Below are 15,685 nucleotides of genomic sequence, written 5' to 3' on the forward strand. Positions count from 1 at the left end.
TAAGACTCAGCAAGCTCTGGGGTTTCTTCAGGGATGAGAAGAACCAGGAACGTGGCTTAGGTACTCGTTTGCTATGCTTTTGTTTCTGTTCCTGCACTCAGGCTTCCATATGTGCTGATGGAGGGTTTGAGTTTTAAACCGTTGAGGTGTAAGTCTGAGACTTGCAAAAGTGGCTTTGCAGTGTGGTGGTGATGGTAACTGCTTAATGTGCTGGGTGTGTCTGCTAGAGATTGGTCAGAAAAGGGTAACATTTTCCCTTTTAAAGTGATGAATGACTCAATTTGTTCAAGGAAAATGTTTGTGTTGGTTTGAAGATTCTGAGTTTTGCTTCGATTCAGGTGATTTCTGTGCATCTTGAATATGTTAAGGTTTAACTCCAAACATGGAATTTTGTACAAGTATTGGATCCTTGAAAATCCCATCTCCTGCAGAGAATTTAGTTATGTGAATGAATTAGGAAGCAAATAATGGGTTTAGATTAATAGTAACAAGAGGAATGGAAGATTTGATTTCTTATATGTGCTAACCTGCTTTCAGATTCTGATTTTTGTAAATCTATTTAGTATTAACTGAGTTAAAAAATAAATCTTGCAAATCATACAAAAACCATCAGGTTTCAAACATATCCCAAATATGTTTTAAGTAAATGTTATTTTATGCAGTTGCATTGCCTCCCTTGAGCAACTAGATCATCAATTCAATTAAATATCACCAACTGTATACAGGCTTTCACATCCCAGAAAAATCAGTGTTTGATCTATTGCTTCATGTAACATAAACCAAGGATCCCTGCTGACTTCGAGTTGGATCTTAAGGTTTGCTGTGTTGCTGTGCAGAAGCTCCTTGGTACACTACTGCTATTTAAGGAACACAGAATTTATAAATATCACAGTGCAATTTGTGGAACCTTCAAAACTGTACAGCACAATGGTCATGAGCTAACAAATAACAAGTGGTTCACCGCTCTATGGTCTTCCAGGTATCACCAGACTGTGTCTGAAAGCATAAAAAAATACTATGAGACCTGCAGCCTACTCGGGGCTTTTTTCCTCATTCATTGTGGAAAGAGCCTGTATCCCTCTTCCTCCTCCATGCTCTCTTGTAATTTTCAGGTGCTTTTTAGTCACAGCTATGGTGTATGTCAGAGCATCCTAACAGCTGGGGCAGTATGGAGAGGCCATGCTTGGTAAGAAGCCTTTTCTGTGGCCTGACAGAAGCTACTGTGGTGTAGCTTGGGGGATACACAGCCAAGCTCTTTGGTGCACATGTTAAGCTCTGAGTGCTGAAGCCTTTCATGAGACTGCTAAACCACATGGTCACTGTTGAGGAATCAGCAATTTGGAGAATACAGTCTTAGAGAGTGTGTTGACCTTGGGAGTTGTGCTTATGAAACAGGGCACGGACAGTCATGAGTTTTGATTTCACGGTGAACTGCAGAGTGATTTTACTGTGTGGTGATCTGCAAATTTGAATGTCTGTTCAGAGCAGCCACAGAAGGTAGAAAAACCCCATAACAACATATGAAACAGAAATAGCTGACATTCTCCTAACAACAGGAAGGATACAAAGATGGATAATGTACAGAATCCCATCTCTGACAAGGGTCAGCAGCAGATGACTGGAGGAAACAGGCAGATGACATAGTTGAACGCAGAGGTGGGTTGACAGCACCCTACGTTAAAACCAGTAGTACAAGTAGGAGTAATGTTTCTTTGAATATGCTCTGCTCTGTTTTGATAAGTCTGCAGTGGTTGCCTTAAATTACTGTTTAGATCTCCAATCTACTCTTTGCCTTCTCCTTTGTATTGAGTAGATCAGTGAGATTTCATCTAAGTGGTTGAGAAAGTGTAAATGAGCCCTGTTAATATATCTTGTACTGAGTGAACAATCAACCCATCTGTCCCCCTTCACAAATGTGTGTTCAGTGCCTTGCACATCTTCAGCTGTAGGGAACAGGCTCACTCACAATGATTGTGTTTGACTCCTGCCCTCAGACACTGGCTATTTGATGGGAATTACCCTCAGGTACATGGAACATGTGTCTAACTTGCTTGTAATACATTCTCTTCTGATGGATCAGGAGTGACTAGGCAGGAGAATTCTCAGTGTGGGGAGAGGATTGTTAAGTGCTTGGCTCTGACTCCCAGAAATGCAGTCAATAGCAGCCCTCTGTGCTTAGGCTGGTTTAACACTGACATAAGCATAAACACTTGTAGTTAAATGTATTCAGAATAAGATGAAAGAACCAAATAATTTTGAAGGCTCCAGAGGCTGTGTAATCCAACCACTAGCTCAGAGAAAGTCCAGTTAGTGCAGGCAGCTCAGGACTGTGCCTAATCAAGTTCTTAGTATTTCTAAGGATGGAGATTTCAGTCTCTCTGGGCCCTTCCTAGTGTTTGACCATCCTCAAGATGAAACATTTTTTTGTATAGAATGAGAATTTTTTGTATTCAGCTGTATCTGTAGCCTCTCATCCTTCTGCAGAATTCTGAGAAGAATTTGGCCCTGTCTTGTCTGTGTTATTCCATTAAGTCACTAAAGAGATCAGAAAGATTTCCATTGAGTTGTCTCTCTCCTTGAGGCAGAATGAACCCAGTTCTCTCAGCCTCTGCACACACATCACCTACCCCAGTACCCTGAGTGTGGTGGTAGCTCTTTGCTGCACTCCCTCCAGTATGCTGAAGTCATTTTTATATGTGGGAGCTCAATACTGGACAGAGCACTCCTGATGTGATCTCAGAAGGGTCCATTAGGGGAAGAATCACTTCCCTCGGCCTGCTGCCTGCTTTCTGGCTAAAACAGCCAAAGATGCAGCTGGCCTTTGCTGAAAGGGCAGGCACTGCTGACTAGTGCTCAGCTTGTCCACTGGGACCACAGGTCTTCTTCTGAAAAGCTTCCTTTGAGCCAGCTGGCTCCCAATGTGTACTGCTGCATGGAGTAATTTGGGTGGCTGTTTGCTTGCAGGCGAATAGGGACACATGGTTCGCTTACTGAAGTACAGACGCACATTGCTTCTGCAAGAGGCTCTGCTTAAAGGAGACCTTTCACTTGAGAATGTTACATGCACAAGTTGCAATACTGTGCTGTTTTGTCACCATTATTTTGTGCTGTGAGGACAAAGATTTTACTGTGTTTTCCAAGAATGGCTATGATAACAAGTATTTTCCCTTCAGTCTTTTACAAATAAATTCTGGCTAATCTTTATTAGGATTACTTAATGAGACAAAATGAAGCAGAAAAGTGCTATTAATGTCAATGGAAATAGCACCAGCATTTGCCTTATGCAGTGATTTGTAAGCAATGATAGCTTGACTGCTTGTACCATCTACTGCTCAGCCTCACTTTCACAGCTGGGAGTCAGGTGCTGCAATGGAGTGGTGGTGGGGACCTGTCCAGACTCTATTACAGGTACCATTTTCCCCCAGATGGCACTAGCCAGCCCTCCTGAAAGCTTTCCTATCACTGTCCTGTATTTCTTCCACTGGATAAAATCAGGGTGTACAGCTGGCTCAAGTCACATAAGCGCAATGCAGCAGCAGAACTGGCTTTGAGTGACTGGAACCCCAGGTACTGGGAAGCAGACCTCTAGCTCACACAAAGGATTTTCATGGTATTCCAATGTGCTTCCAGTTGCTAAGAAATTAGTGCAGTGGCTTTTGTTGTTGTACATAAGAGATTTCTTTGTGAGGAAATATTAAATGTCATGTGCTGTGAATAATTCTCCCATGTTTATTTTTGCTGTTTGAAAAAGACGTGCTTATGTTGTACAGATTTCCTGGATAAGGTGATCAGACAGGCAAAGTTCTCAGATGTGTTTACCAGCAACATTACTTATATCTGTGGACAAAATGTTTTATGTGGACTTCCCTCAGGCTCTCAGAGAAGGAATCTGTAGGACACTTCATGTGGATCTCTTGTTTGCTTGGTTTCTCATTCAGTTGAAAGAAAGGGGCAGCTCTGTTAGGATTATGTTCTGGTGTCTCTCTTAAATTTTCTGTCAGATAGGTTAAGGTAAGTTCAGATTGCAGTAGTGCTGAATCTAAATACTGATCTTTGCGAAATGTTGGGTTTTTTTAATCGACACATATGTGGTGGTGATGTTGTGAATAGTAGAGCTTTCCATCCTTCTCCTAAAAAGGATGTGAAATGTCTTATAACAGTCCTTAAATGTGCTTTTCCTAGACTCCACTGCATACTGTTGAGTGGTCCCTATGGTGACAGTGCTGCAGTGAAACTAAAAACACAGCACTGAAATTCATCACTACGGAGGACCCTGCAGTTAATTCTCTTGGTAGCCATATTACAAAAGGAGCTCTACAGTTATTAGCATGCCTTGATATTTAGCTCTATAGTTAACATGCTGTGGGATGCTTAAATTTCATGACAACCTTAAATCTCTTCTTGGCTGACTGCTGAATAGTTCTTTTGTTTCCCTTCCTTTCCAGCGCGAGATGAGAACATGGCCACTTTCCGTGGTTCCGAATACCTGTGCTATGACCTGTCGCAAAACCCCATCCAGAGCAGCAGCGATGAGATCACTCTCTCCTTCAAGACATGGCAGCGCAACGGGCTCATTCTGCACACGGGCAAGTCAGCCGACTACGTCAACCTGGCCCTGAAGGACGGGGCGGTCTCCTTGGTCATTAACCTGGGGTCCGGGGCCTTTGAGGCCATTGTGGAGCCGGTCAATGGCAAGTTCAATGACAACGCGTGGCACGACGTTAAGGTGACACGCAACCTGCGGCAGGTAATGGTGAAGGGGAGAAAACGCTGGGGAGAATTTTGTTTTGTTTTATTGGGACAGGCAGATGGGAGAGAGCAATGGAGAAATGGGAAAGCTCAGTGGTATTGCTAGAGTTTCTCCACCTATTCTGGATCTTGGTGCCTAAAGGACAGTGAAAAAACAGTAGTTGGGAATTTATCCTTCCTGCAATATCTTTATTTCCACTTTATCAATTTTCTATTTTTTTCCCGGTTTTATTTAATAAAAAAAAACTTGTGACATAACTTTACTTTCATCTCTCTTCTCCTTTTTTCTTTTTATGTTCTCCCTTTTAAATGTTATTATTTCCTTAATTATGATTCAATCTTATCAGTAATATTCTTGTTGCATTTAATTACTGTGGGAACAGAGCCTATTTCCAACAGCCAACGCTCTACACTCTCTCCTTTTTCTTTCAGTTTTGTTAATTGGTTTAACCATTGCCATGATGTCACAATTCTAATTCTTAAAGTCTTTTGTTTTTCTTTTCCTTTTCTTTTGTGTGTGCATATGAATGTGCAGGTGTGCAGGCTGGTGGGTATGTGTGTAATTATTTTAACTTTATAGCTTTGGAATTAATTGGCTGGAGTCTCTCTGAGTCTTCTTGATTCTCTGTTCTTCTTTTCTTCTTTTTGATTTTTTCCCCTTCTTTCTATAATGAGATTCTACTTTATTTCTTGTCTCTACCTTGAGACTCTTCTGTTGGCTGTGAGGACTGGAAAAGTGGAAGGATCAAAAAATCCCAAGCAAACTCAGATCAATCCAACACCCTACAATTCCACTTTGGAAAAGTTTTTCTGATTTTACCACTGTAATTTTGCACATCTACATGCTGCTTTTCCTAGCAGACAACTGTATCAGGTGACGTATTTGGTTGTAGGCTAGTCTTAAAATCCTGAAGCCTTTCTCATGAAATATAAACTCAGACATAAATAGATAAGATAAAATTAAATAACTTTGCTCTGAAAGGTGGTAAATACATCAAGTTACTAAGGCCCATCTGCTGCACGGTAAATGAAGTTTACACAGTGAATAGGAGCTATTTGGTATCTTGCTGATTGGTAGAGGAGCAGAAATAACTTGTCAACTAAGATTTAAAAATCAATTTGTGAATACAATGTGAGCTGTTTATTTTCTCATTAATGTCAATATTAACACAACCTTTAATAGCTTTATATAAGTTTATACAATGTAATTAGTGGTAACATGTTACAGTAGCTAAGATCAAATGTGTCTGTGAGTATAGGATAATCAGTGCCAGGGATCAGAAGCAGTCTCTACTAGTAGATGTCAGTGGATAATTTATCTGTTATCAGGATTTCGTGTCTTTCTTTTCAATATTTGGGTGTGGGGCTGAAGATTTTTTTGTCTTTCCCATGTAAATCCCTGTATTTCTACATGTTTAGGATGTCTGGGTCTGACAAGAAATCTGTCATCAAACTTTCATGAGGCTATGGAATTCTTACCTATGGAAAAAAATCAATCTGTTTTCAATAGTTTATATGCAGAAGCAAATTTCATTTCTTATGCAGTGGATGGGTCTTCATGATCCTATTTTTTCCAAGCTTTCCCATCAGCAGAGTAGAGGAAGATGCACCAACTAGTCTAGGTTTGTCAGTCTGGAAATGCCAGAATATATGGCTTTATTTGATACGGGGTTTTTTTTATTTTTGGGTAGTTTCAGAACAGCTGGTCCTTGAATATCTCAGTAGCGCTTATTGGCCATTTTAGTTAATCATACTTTTTACTTTTCATTGGGAATCAATTTCAGTGGGCAAATGTGCCTGAAGCAAAATGAATCCATGCTGCATGCCAGGATTGGTTTGGATCTTGAAGAAGCAGAAAGTGAAGGGTCACAAACAAAACTGTGGATGGGAAGCTGTCACAGTCTTTTCTTAATATTTTAGCTAGTGATTTTTTATATTGCTCCACAGAAGTGGACCAAGGAAATGGAAATCTGTCTATGCCTTTTCATATTTGATGAGACCAGGGCAGTACTTTGGTGATTGTTAGAAAGCAGGTAGTCCCTTGCCAAAGCATCGTAAATTTTTAATCCTCCTGATCTATTCACTGTGAATGTTTTCAAGTGATCCTGAATTCTTAAATGGTCCAACTTGACTGGGCAAGAGAGAGCATATTTTAATGAGATGGATGGGTTCTTTCCAAAGAAAGGCCAGTCTTCAAATCAAATTACATTTAATTAGCAGAGGTGATTTGGGGTCCAATTTTATAGTTAAACATGACAGAATACAGTTCAACCAATAAATATCAATAAGGCTGGACTTTTTTTTAGTCATCTTTTCCCTGGATACTTGCATTTTAACTTCTGATCTGTCTCAAAATTAAGACATTGACCCAGAACCTAAAGCTGCCCAGATATTGGAATTGATGAGGCCTTGAGGCAAAGCAATCACGATAGTCCTAAAAGTTGGCATCCATTATAATTTTGTATAACCTAAATAATTTTGTATGTAAAAGATTATTGGCTCTATGTCTTTCCTGACATAAATTCACCTGTAATGTTGCAGTATAATATAGTTCACTTGAAAGTCTTGTTTCCAGCTGTGCTCAAGTTTCCTCAAAAAAACCCATTTCAAAACCAAACAGAAAACCCCAGCGAAATACATTGCCTCTGAATGTTGAAGCTTTATAAGAAAATCAGTAGCCTCTTTGTAATTGGTTGAAAATATTGCACTGGAGATAAATATATTTCTCTTTAAAATGAACTTTAAAAGCAATAATTTAGAAATTCCAAGAATATTATCTAAATCTAAGCAATTCCAGCTAAATGGACTATCAGCAGCTTCAGATGCCATCTAATCTTTTCCTCTGCTTTTTTGGGGGCTAAGAGAAAGGGGAGGAGGATTTGCATAATTTTTTGTCTGTTTCTAGAATTAGAGTGGAACTTTAAATAGTTGGACTTTTGCCCAGTACTTTTTGGAATTGTTAAATGTTTCGTAGCTAAGCTGGGAGAGTACTAAGGGCTGCTTTTTTTTAGATCAAATGACTATCACAGCAGTTAATCTCCTTAGAGACAAACCAAGTGAATCCACAGATTCCCTTGAGTAGTGATTGTTAATGTCAAAGCAAATCTCCTTGTTTATTTATCTTATTATTTCAGTTAAAACTAAGCCCTCTTTCTGTCTTGTGAGAAACCTTTACTTAGAAGTAGGATCATGGCTGCATTTTACCGGGGCTTTCAGAGCTTGTTTGGGGCAGTGTGGTCTGGTGGGAGGAGGAGCAGAGGAGACTGAAGGTCAGACTTCCTGTGTCTGTCTTCAGGTCTGCTGCTGACACTCTGTCTCATTTTTAGCATGCTCTTCTCCATGTCCCATACTTCAAGTCCCTTGTTTGTAAAAATAAATTTACTAAAACGACAATTTGCTGTGAGTAATACTTCCTTGGTGAAGAATTCAGGAGTTTGTGCTCATTATACCCAAGTACGGAGTATTATTAATTCATTCCAATTGGCAAATAACCTTGGGACTTTATGCTCAATGCCACAAAGTCTTCAGAAACTTACTTGCCTAGTCAATGCACAACTCTGAAGCCTGCAAGCAGATGGTTTTTACATGAGGCAGCGTAGATCTTGCTTGTGTAATTTAGGATAGTTCTTGCCAGCTTCAACTGGAACAAGGACTTGGAGCTTCCACAGGTTGCCCTTCCCTATTAACACTGAAGCTAGTCACAATGCAAAATCTACTATAAAGATCTTTAGTTCCTCAAATGCTAAAAAGCAAACAAGATGCAATGTGTAGGTTCTAACAGTTGGCATCTGCATGCCTTGGGACAGGTTAAAAAAGATCTACTAAACCAAACTGACTGGTAAATTCTCCTAGCTCCTGTGTAATAGAGATGTGTAACAGAAGGGATGCTAAATCTTGTCAATCTTTTGTCTTCAACCTGGACACAAGCAACACAATTCTTTCTATACAATTCCTCGACATGTTGCTCCCTACAGTAGGAGAGGTTCAATTCCTTTATCTTGGATGACAGAAGTGAGCTACAGGCAAACAGCCAAGCACAGGCCCTGTTATGTCCTCCTCCTGAAAGTCACAAACTCAGCTGTTGTAAAGAAACCTGCAGACTGGGAAACTTGGAAGGAAGACATAGAGTCTTGGACTCATCTTCATCTGTATCCTCCAGTCAAAGGAAATACTGGCCTGCTTGTGATACTCTGCAACACTTGAGGGTAGTGAAGCTTGGAAGAGGAGCTGGCATGTTGGTGGGTGGTGGCGGGTGAAAGAAGGGAGTCGTGGTTGGGTTTGTGCTGAAGGGGAAAGCTGTGTACTCTGTGTGTATATCTCTGAGAGTAAGGTTCTTGTTTGAGGGAAGCACCTTGATGAGCATTTGAAGAGTAAGTATTGCACTGTTTTAACTTTGCTTCAGGTTTGGATAATGTATGTGAGGGTTGAAGTTAATGACTAATACCAGGGTGGGAAGAGTAGGCAGCCCCCTCTTTCTTTACAGGCTAGATGGCATGGTTCCCCATAGAGTCCTGGTCATATTGTCCTCTTTCTCACTTTGTGTGTCTCAGGTGCCCCACGCCTTTTTTTGAAAAACTAACACTAGACCATTCATGCAATGTGTCATTTTTACTAACCAACTAATGTACTAACACCCTAACGACTCATCTTTGCTTTTAGTTATTTTAATTAACAATCGTTCTGTTCACGATTTTTTAATTTCCTTTCTTCCCCCTTTTCCGCAAAGCACTCAGGCATTGGACACGCTATGGTAAACAAACTACATTGTCTGGTAGATATCATTCTTATTGTCTCTTTTTTTGGGTTTGCCGTGTGTTACCTGCCTTTTCCTCCCCCTACCCGCTCTTTTTCCCCCCTCCTTTATACTTACTGCTTCCTTTAATTTTATTCTATTTTCATTGAAAACACTTTTTTTCCCCCTTCCTTTTTTTTTTTTTCCCTCTTTTTGAATAGAAAAATGAGCATCAAAAGCAACTAACACAGCTCTTCTGGAAATGGGGTTTGGACATTTCTTTCATTGGTTTCTTCACCTGTCTTTAGTTCTTCTTTTCCTTTCTGGTGATAAATTGTTGGGGTTTTTTGTCCCTTGTTTTTGAGTTTAGATTTCTTTCTTTTGTTTTTGTTTTCATTTCGCTTTTTTTCTTGGCTTTTAGTTTGGCTTTTTTTTTTTTTACTCTGAAGGTTTCTAGATCAGAACCACTGCAGGGCCTCTAGTCCATGGTGGTGAAGGCTCTCTTTTTGTCTCACCCTTTTGTTGTGACAATGGCTATTACAGGCAAACTGGCCAGAGTTGTCCTCTTTCTCCTGATTTCCCCCTACTTCCCTCCCTCTGCTTTCTCTCCTCCTTCTCCCTCTTGCTCTCTCTCTCACTTTCTCTCTCTCTCTCTGACCTCTACCTGCGTGGCCAACAGGAGCTCAGCCGGTTGTTTGTTTCAGTACACACTCTGCATGGCATGTCCACGTCTGGTGACTCGCCCGTCTCCTCCTGGCCTCGATCTATTTTCCTCCATCTTCCCTTGAAACCACTAACAACATCTAAGCAAAACACATAAAATTCACTTCCTCCTCTCCCAACCTCTCCTTCTGTCACCCTTCACCCTCCATGTGTTTGTGGTCAGAGATTTTGGGGACATTTCTGTTTGGTTTTTTTTTGTTATAATGGAGTTTGTTTGGTATTTTTATTTTTGATTGCATGTGAGTGTGAAATGGTTTTCTCTCCCTTTTTCTTCTCCTCTCTCTTTTTTTTTTCCTGTCGTCTATCTGGGCCTCAGATATATTGGCATGACATGTCAAAGTGCAGTGTGTGCACGCTTTGTATCTTCTTTCTTTCTTTCTCATATCTGCTTCTATCACATTTGTTGGTGTGTGGTTGATTTATCTTGATTTATTTGATTTTATTTTGATTTATTTTCTTCTTATATTTTTGTTATGGGTTAGTTTGTAAATTTTTTTTCCTTTTTTTGTCTTTTTTTTTTTTTTTTGTGGGTGGTGGGTGTGTGTCTCTCCAGGTACATGGCATGCACATCCATAATGTATCGAAAGTGAGTTCCCTCTCCCCCTATCCCTGAATGCATGATCGTCAGTGTGCCATGAGCAAAAGAAACTTAAAAAATAAAAAATACCAACTTGTCTTCATTAGTGTTTTTTTTTTTTTTACTAACAACCATAACTAACTGTAATCATTAAAATAAATTCTAATTAATCATAAAATCAGCTAATATGAGAAATGTCTTTCAAGGACAGTTATATTTTCTGGCCTGAATAGATGGAAAGCATCTGGATGGATAGGCTGCTGGGTAAGCCTGAGAGTGCTGATGCACCAGAAAGGGGAGAAGCAGATGCTGAAGCATTTCTCTGTGGGAAAATCAGACCAGAAAATAGAGCTTGACTGAAATAAAAAAAAATGCATACCAAATCTCAACAAAATCCTTAATAAAACTGGCATAAAATTATAGGGGAGGTAAGTTGTTCTGTTCAGGATTGTAAGGTCATTGCTGGGATTTTCTTTGTCCATTGTGTCCCTCAAACAGGTGACAATCTCTGTAGATGGCATCCTTACCACCACGGGCTACACACAGGAGGACTACACCATGCTGGGCTCGGATGACTTCTTTTACGTGGGAGGGAGCCCCAGTACTGCTGATTTACCTGGGTCTCCAGTAAGCAATAACTTCATGGGCTGCCTCAAAGAGGTAACTATTTCAAATTAATTCTTGTCTCTGTGCTTTTGATTTGTTAAAGTCATTACTCTTTCCTGCCTTACACAATCACTTCTTTCCCTGATGCTTCATTTTATACTGATAACTGGAACAGCTCTGTAAAGAAAAACTTGTCATTCATCTGGACAGAAGGCTGGAAAACTCATGAGCTTAAGTGCAGAATCATACTTCTAGTGCTTGGATTACAGAAAAAATGCTCGTGGTAGTAGGAGAGGTGTCTTCTCTAAGCTGTTAGCCCTTCAGAAGAAAGCATTACTATCTTCTAGGCACTTAGGCAATAGCCATCACATAAAGGCAAATGGTCTTTGATTACTAAGTAGCATTTTGAGATGAAAAAATCATAATCAGAAGCTTATTTAGGATACTTTTTAAGGTCTTCTATTTCACCTGGGAGTATAGTTAGATCTAAATTTTCCAGGAAGATACAGAAATGGAATAAAACAGAAAAATAAAAGTTGAAGGTAGCATAAAAAGTGTAAATTTTGCAAGGAGAATGTAGCATGAGGGTGTAATGGAGGCATGGCAATCATGTGGCATGTGGACATGAAGTGTACCGTGTGTTATGATATGATTATTGAGAGACACCTTCTCCTCAAATTAAAGTGTAAACAAAACCATATGCTGAAGTCAATAGTATGGATTTTATTGAACAGTAAAATGTGAGGTAGAGAGATAGAAAGAAGTATAAAAGAGAAAAAAGAGAGAGATAGATTAAGCAGAAAATAGTCACCATCTATGCATCCAGTGCCATCCCGTTGGTCCTTCTTCACCCTGGGCTTCTCATTGGTGGGGGGCCTGAGGCCACTCAAAACTTTTCCCTATTTATATATCTTTGCAGGCAAAGGAATTAATGCTCATTGGTTACACACTTTTATTCTATTGGTTAAATGATTCCCTCGCTTCTAATGCTAATTAGTCCTATGCTCAGTCTTTCTGTTTTTTTTTTAGTTGGTGGGTTTCTTGAGTTGGTGGGCTGTGAGTCAGTGGTCGCAATCTCTCCTTGATGGAATTACCTTTTACCCAGTCCAAGCTGATTCAGCACACTTGCTTTCCTTGTGGCCCATAAATTCTGCATTCTTTATGTCCATTATGAGTTATACATTCTCCTCTCACAGATTTGTTTACCTCCCCCTAGGCTTTAGATAACACCTGGACAATAGAATCACCTCTATCTTATTTCAAGTTCTGAGTCATAGTGGCTTAATTTACAGTCCAAATTCCTGGTATCCACGGAGGCATATGTGGGGAAGGGATTGGGAGGTGGGGGGTTCCCTCAGTGGTCATAGATGCCATCTGTCCCATAACTTGGGGTGATCTTTGTTTGACTGGGGATATGTATAGGGGAAGTTGCTTCTTTACAAAGTTTGCCACAGTGGGAAGTTTTGTCTGGATGCATTACCCAGGATGTGCTGACCAGACCTCACCTCTGCATGGAGTTAGCACCATCCTGTCACTCCGTTCTGTGCTCATCTCATGGCAAAGTCGTTATGTGGCCTTAACAGTGTTTGAGGCAGGCAACTGTGATCTTCAAGTCCTTACACTGTGTTGCTAAGTCTGTGCACTTGAGTGGCTGCGTTGGTCAGGAAGAGCTAGCTGGTTTTAAAAACTGTGTTGTCTTACTCTGGCCGGCTGCACTTGTCATATAGTTAATCCACAGCTTTGAGAAAATTCACGCATGGGTAATAGAGATTGGACTGCCTGGCTAGCAGCAGGAACCAGAATAGTGATCCTTGGGAAAGAAAAACCAAACCAAACCAGCTAAAAAAAGATGAGTTCAGTCCAAATCCCAAACTTCGTTTTGGTGCTGCCTTGCAGTCATCTTTTGTCTTCTTCTCTCTTCTAATGTAATTTGTGATTATCACTCTGATTAATGGGGATACACATATTGATGTCTCCACAAAGTGTTATAAAAATCTTATTGAAAAAGAAGCTTAAGTTTTCTGTCAGTTGGCTTCCTAGCTAGCCTGGAATAAGAGTTTCTTGTGAGAGTTTTCCTCCTTAAGGTTATGATCTACAGTAATGCTGTTTATCATAGGGTGTGGCTGGGTGGATATAATCTTATTTGCAACCCAGAGGGTTGTCGCAATTTCCTCTTTGTATGGACTTTTAATATTAGAGGGAAGGTGGAGCTGAGATTTCATACAGGAGTCATGGAAGCAGCAATGCTGAGCTAGGTGTTGTTCTGTGGCTGTAACTGCCTTGACAAGTCATCATCCTACTGATGCTCCACTTGTGGTGTCACGGTTTGAATGTTATGTGCCAGGCCTCTGATGTGAGGAAGAGTTGCCAGAGTCTGAAGCTGCTCTCCTGTCTGACTTCTGGAGTAAAGGGATGTAAATATGCTAGAGAGAGCGTGTGAGCTTCTTATACAGGAAACGAACCTTCACTGCTTAAATACAAACTGTCACACAGAGATTAAATCCTTCTGGTTACATCTGTAGAGCACTGGGTCTGATTTTCCTAGGCGCTGAGTATCCCAGTTTGATTGAAATCAGGAGGAGATACAGCTTCTTACTGTCTCTTTAAATCAGGATCTTAATTTTATTTATGGATGTTATGAACATAACACTTAGCAGAGGCCATTTTTATATATGCTCTAAGTCAAGCCAATGGAGCAAAGAAAGCAGTGACAAGAAAATCTTTAGCAGCTTTATTATTTATATAATCATTTGTATTCTACTAGCTTGCACAATGTGCTAAGAGCCACCAACATACTCATCCCAAACTCATAATGCTTTGTGAGAGGAAAAACCCAAGCAACCACTTAAGAATTAGAGGAAGAAAACAGACAATCAGAATGTGCTTTGTAATCTTCACTTGACTAGGCAATGACAGGAGATATCTATGAGCAGATGACTTGACTTGCTGGCTGCTTTAGACCTATAGTCTGCTTAAAAGCAACCCACTTTATAGTAGTGGTCCAGTCATGCTTTCAGCCAGGTTTGATCCTGGAGGAGGCAAAACTGGGTTAGTGCAGTGCTTGCGTGCTTATAATGTGTCTGGTTCCAGAACCAGCTATGGAGAACTTCACTTGGTTTTCTGCATAGCTTGTCAGCATATTTCATAAATCTGTCCCTATAGCTTATGTTTTAAGATTATATGTTTTCCTCTGTGGCCAAAAAGGATGCTCAGTCTCTCATTAGCCGGTACTGGAGGAGGTTGGGTTTTTAACAAAAATTCTAAGCTAAGAAAGTTAGATGAAGGGGTAGGATAGATTAATAGCAAATATTGTTCCTTTCAGCTTATGCTTTCTAGCAGAGCAACGCTCTTCTTTAATAGTAAAGTCCTAGCTATGCAATTGCCTGTTACCAGAGACACAGCACATCCCTGAGTGGATCGCACTGTTTGTAACAGTGGAAAACATCCTGCCAAGCCCTGTACTGATCTCTTGAAGGTGTTAAAGCAGAATGATCTATTCCTACTCCTCTGCATTCATTCAAGACTGCCTCTAGGGATGTGTCACTTTCCTAGGAAGGCAAAGGGATTTATGCAGACTTTGAGGTGAAACTTGCAGCCTTTCCCCTGTAATCTCTTGTATTTCATCTGGACTGCATCAGTCTGAGAGTACAGCAACCAATTTGCTCATGTTGGGGCTAAGAGGGCTCCTTGAGTGTGGAGCATTGCCTTCCCACTTCTTCTGAGATGACATGCAAGTGCTGAAGTGCCAGGGGCAGAGTGCCTAATGACCATCTCTGCCCCTTTGCAACAGGAAGGGACCTCTCCACTCAGCAGGGGCTGGTGGGAGGAAGTGGGGCAGCTCTGGCAGGGTAGATACTTAATGTGAGCAGAGTGTAAGCCTTGGCTAGAAGGAATTGGTGTATAAGAATGTGTTCCTGACAAGGAATTATAGTCTCAGGGCTCATCTGCTGTAGTATCTGTATAGTATTTCCTAAAATTAATCTAAATATCTAATTATCTAGATGTTTTCTTTAGGTCAGACAATTTCTGACCTAATGGTACCTCCTTTCACCATCCTCATGAACCGATTCTCATGTCTCTTCTTCCCCTTGTGGCTACAGGTTTTGACTGAACAGGTTCCACTAAGTTGCTAACAGTAATACACCTAAATACAAGTATTTAATGTGTAGTTCAGGTTGTGATTTTTCCTCTATTTTCATTGGAATTAAAGATTTCCCTATGTTGGGTAAACCATGTTTGTTTTGCATTTCTCCGTAGCCATCCTGACACTGTAATGAGGGAACAAGACTGGAAAATAG

At 40.4% G+C, this 15,685-nt stretch overlaps 1 protein-coding gene across 30 annotated transcripts in view; it reads left to right on the top strand.

The window, feature by feature from the left end:
• Positions 1–15,685, top strand: part of NRXN3 (neurexin 3) — a 985,030-nt gene that overhangs the window by 261,502 nt on the left and 707,843 nt on the right. For 14 of the 30 annotated variants that reach the window (XM_017741724.1, XM_017741721.1, XM_017741722.1 and 11 more), the window contains exons 6-8: positions 4,446–4,747; positions 9,476–9,520; positions 11,280–11,441. In XM_017741724.1, coding sequence (XP_017597213.1) covers positions 4,446–4,747; positions 9,476–9,520; positions 11,280–11,441 — 509 coding nt within the window. Of the gene's footprint in view, positions 1–4,268; positions 4,292–4,445; positions 4,748–9,475; positions 9,521–11,279; positions 11,442–15,685 lie in introns of those variants that run through there. The other 16 variants (XM_017741723.1, XM_017741731.1, XM_017741729.1 and 13 more) reach the window with 3 other exon arrangements.

Source organism: Corvus brachyrhynchos, unplaced genomic scaffold, assembly GCF_000691975.1.
Source record: "Corvus brachyrhynchos isolate BGI_N302 unplaced genomic scaffold, ASM69197v1 scaffold115, whole genome shotgun sequence".
NCBI lineage: Eukaryota > Metazoa > Chordata > Aves > Passeriformes > Corvidae > Corvus > Corvus brachyrhynchos.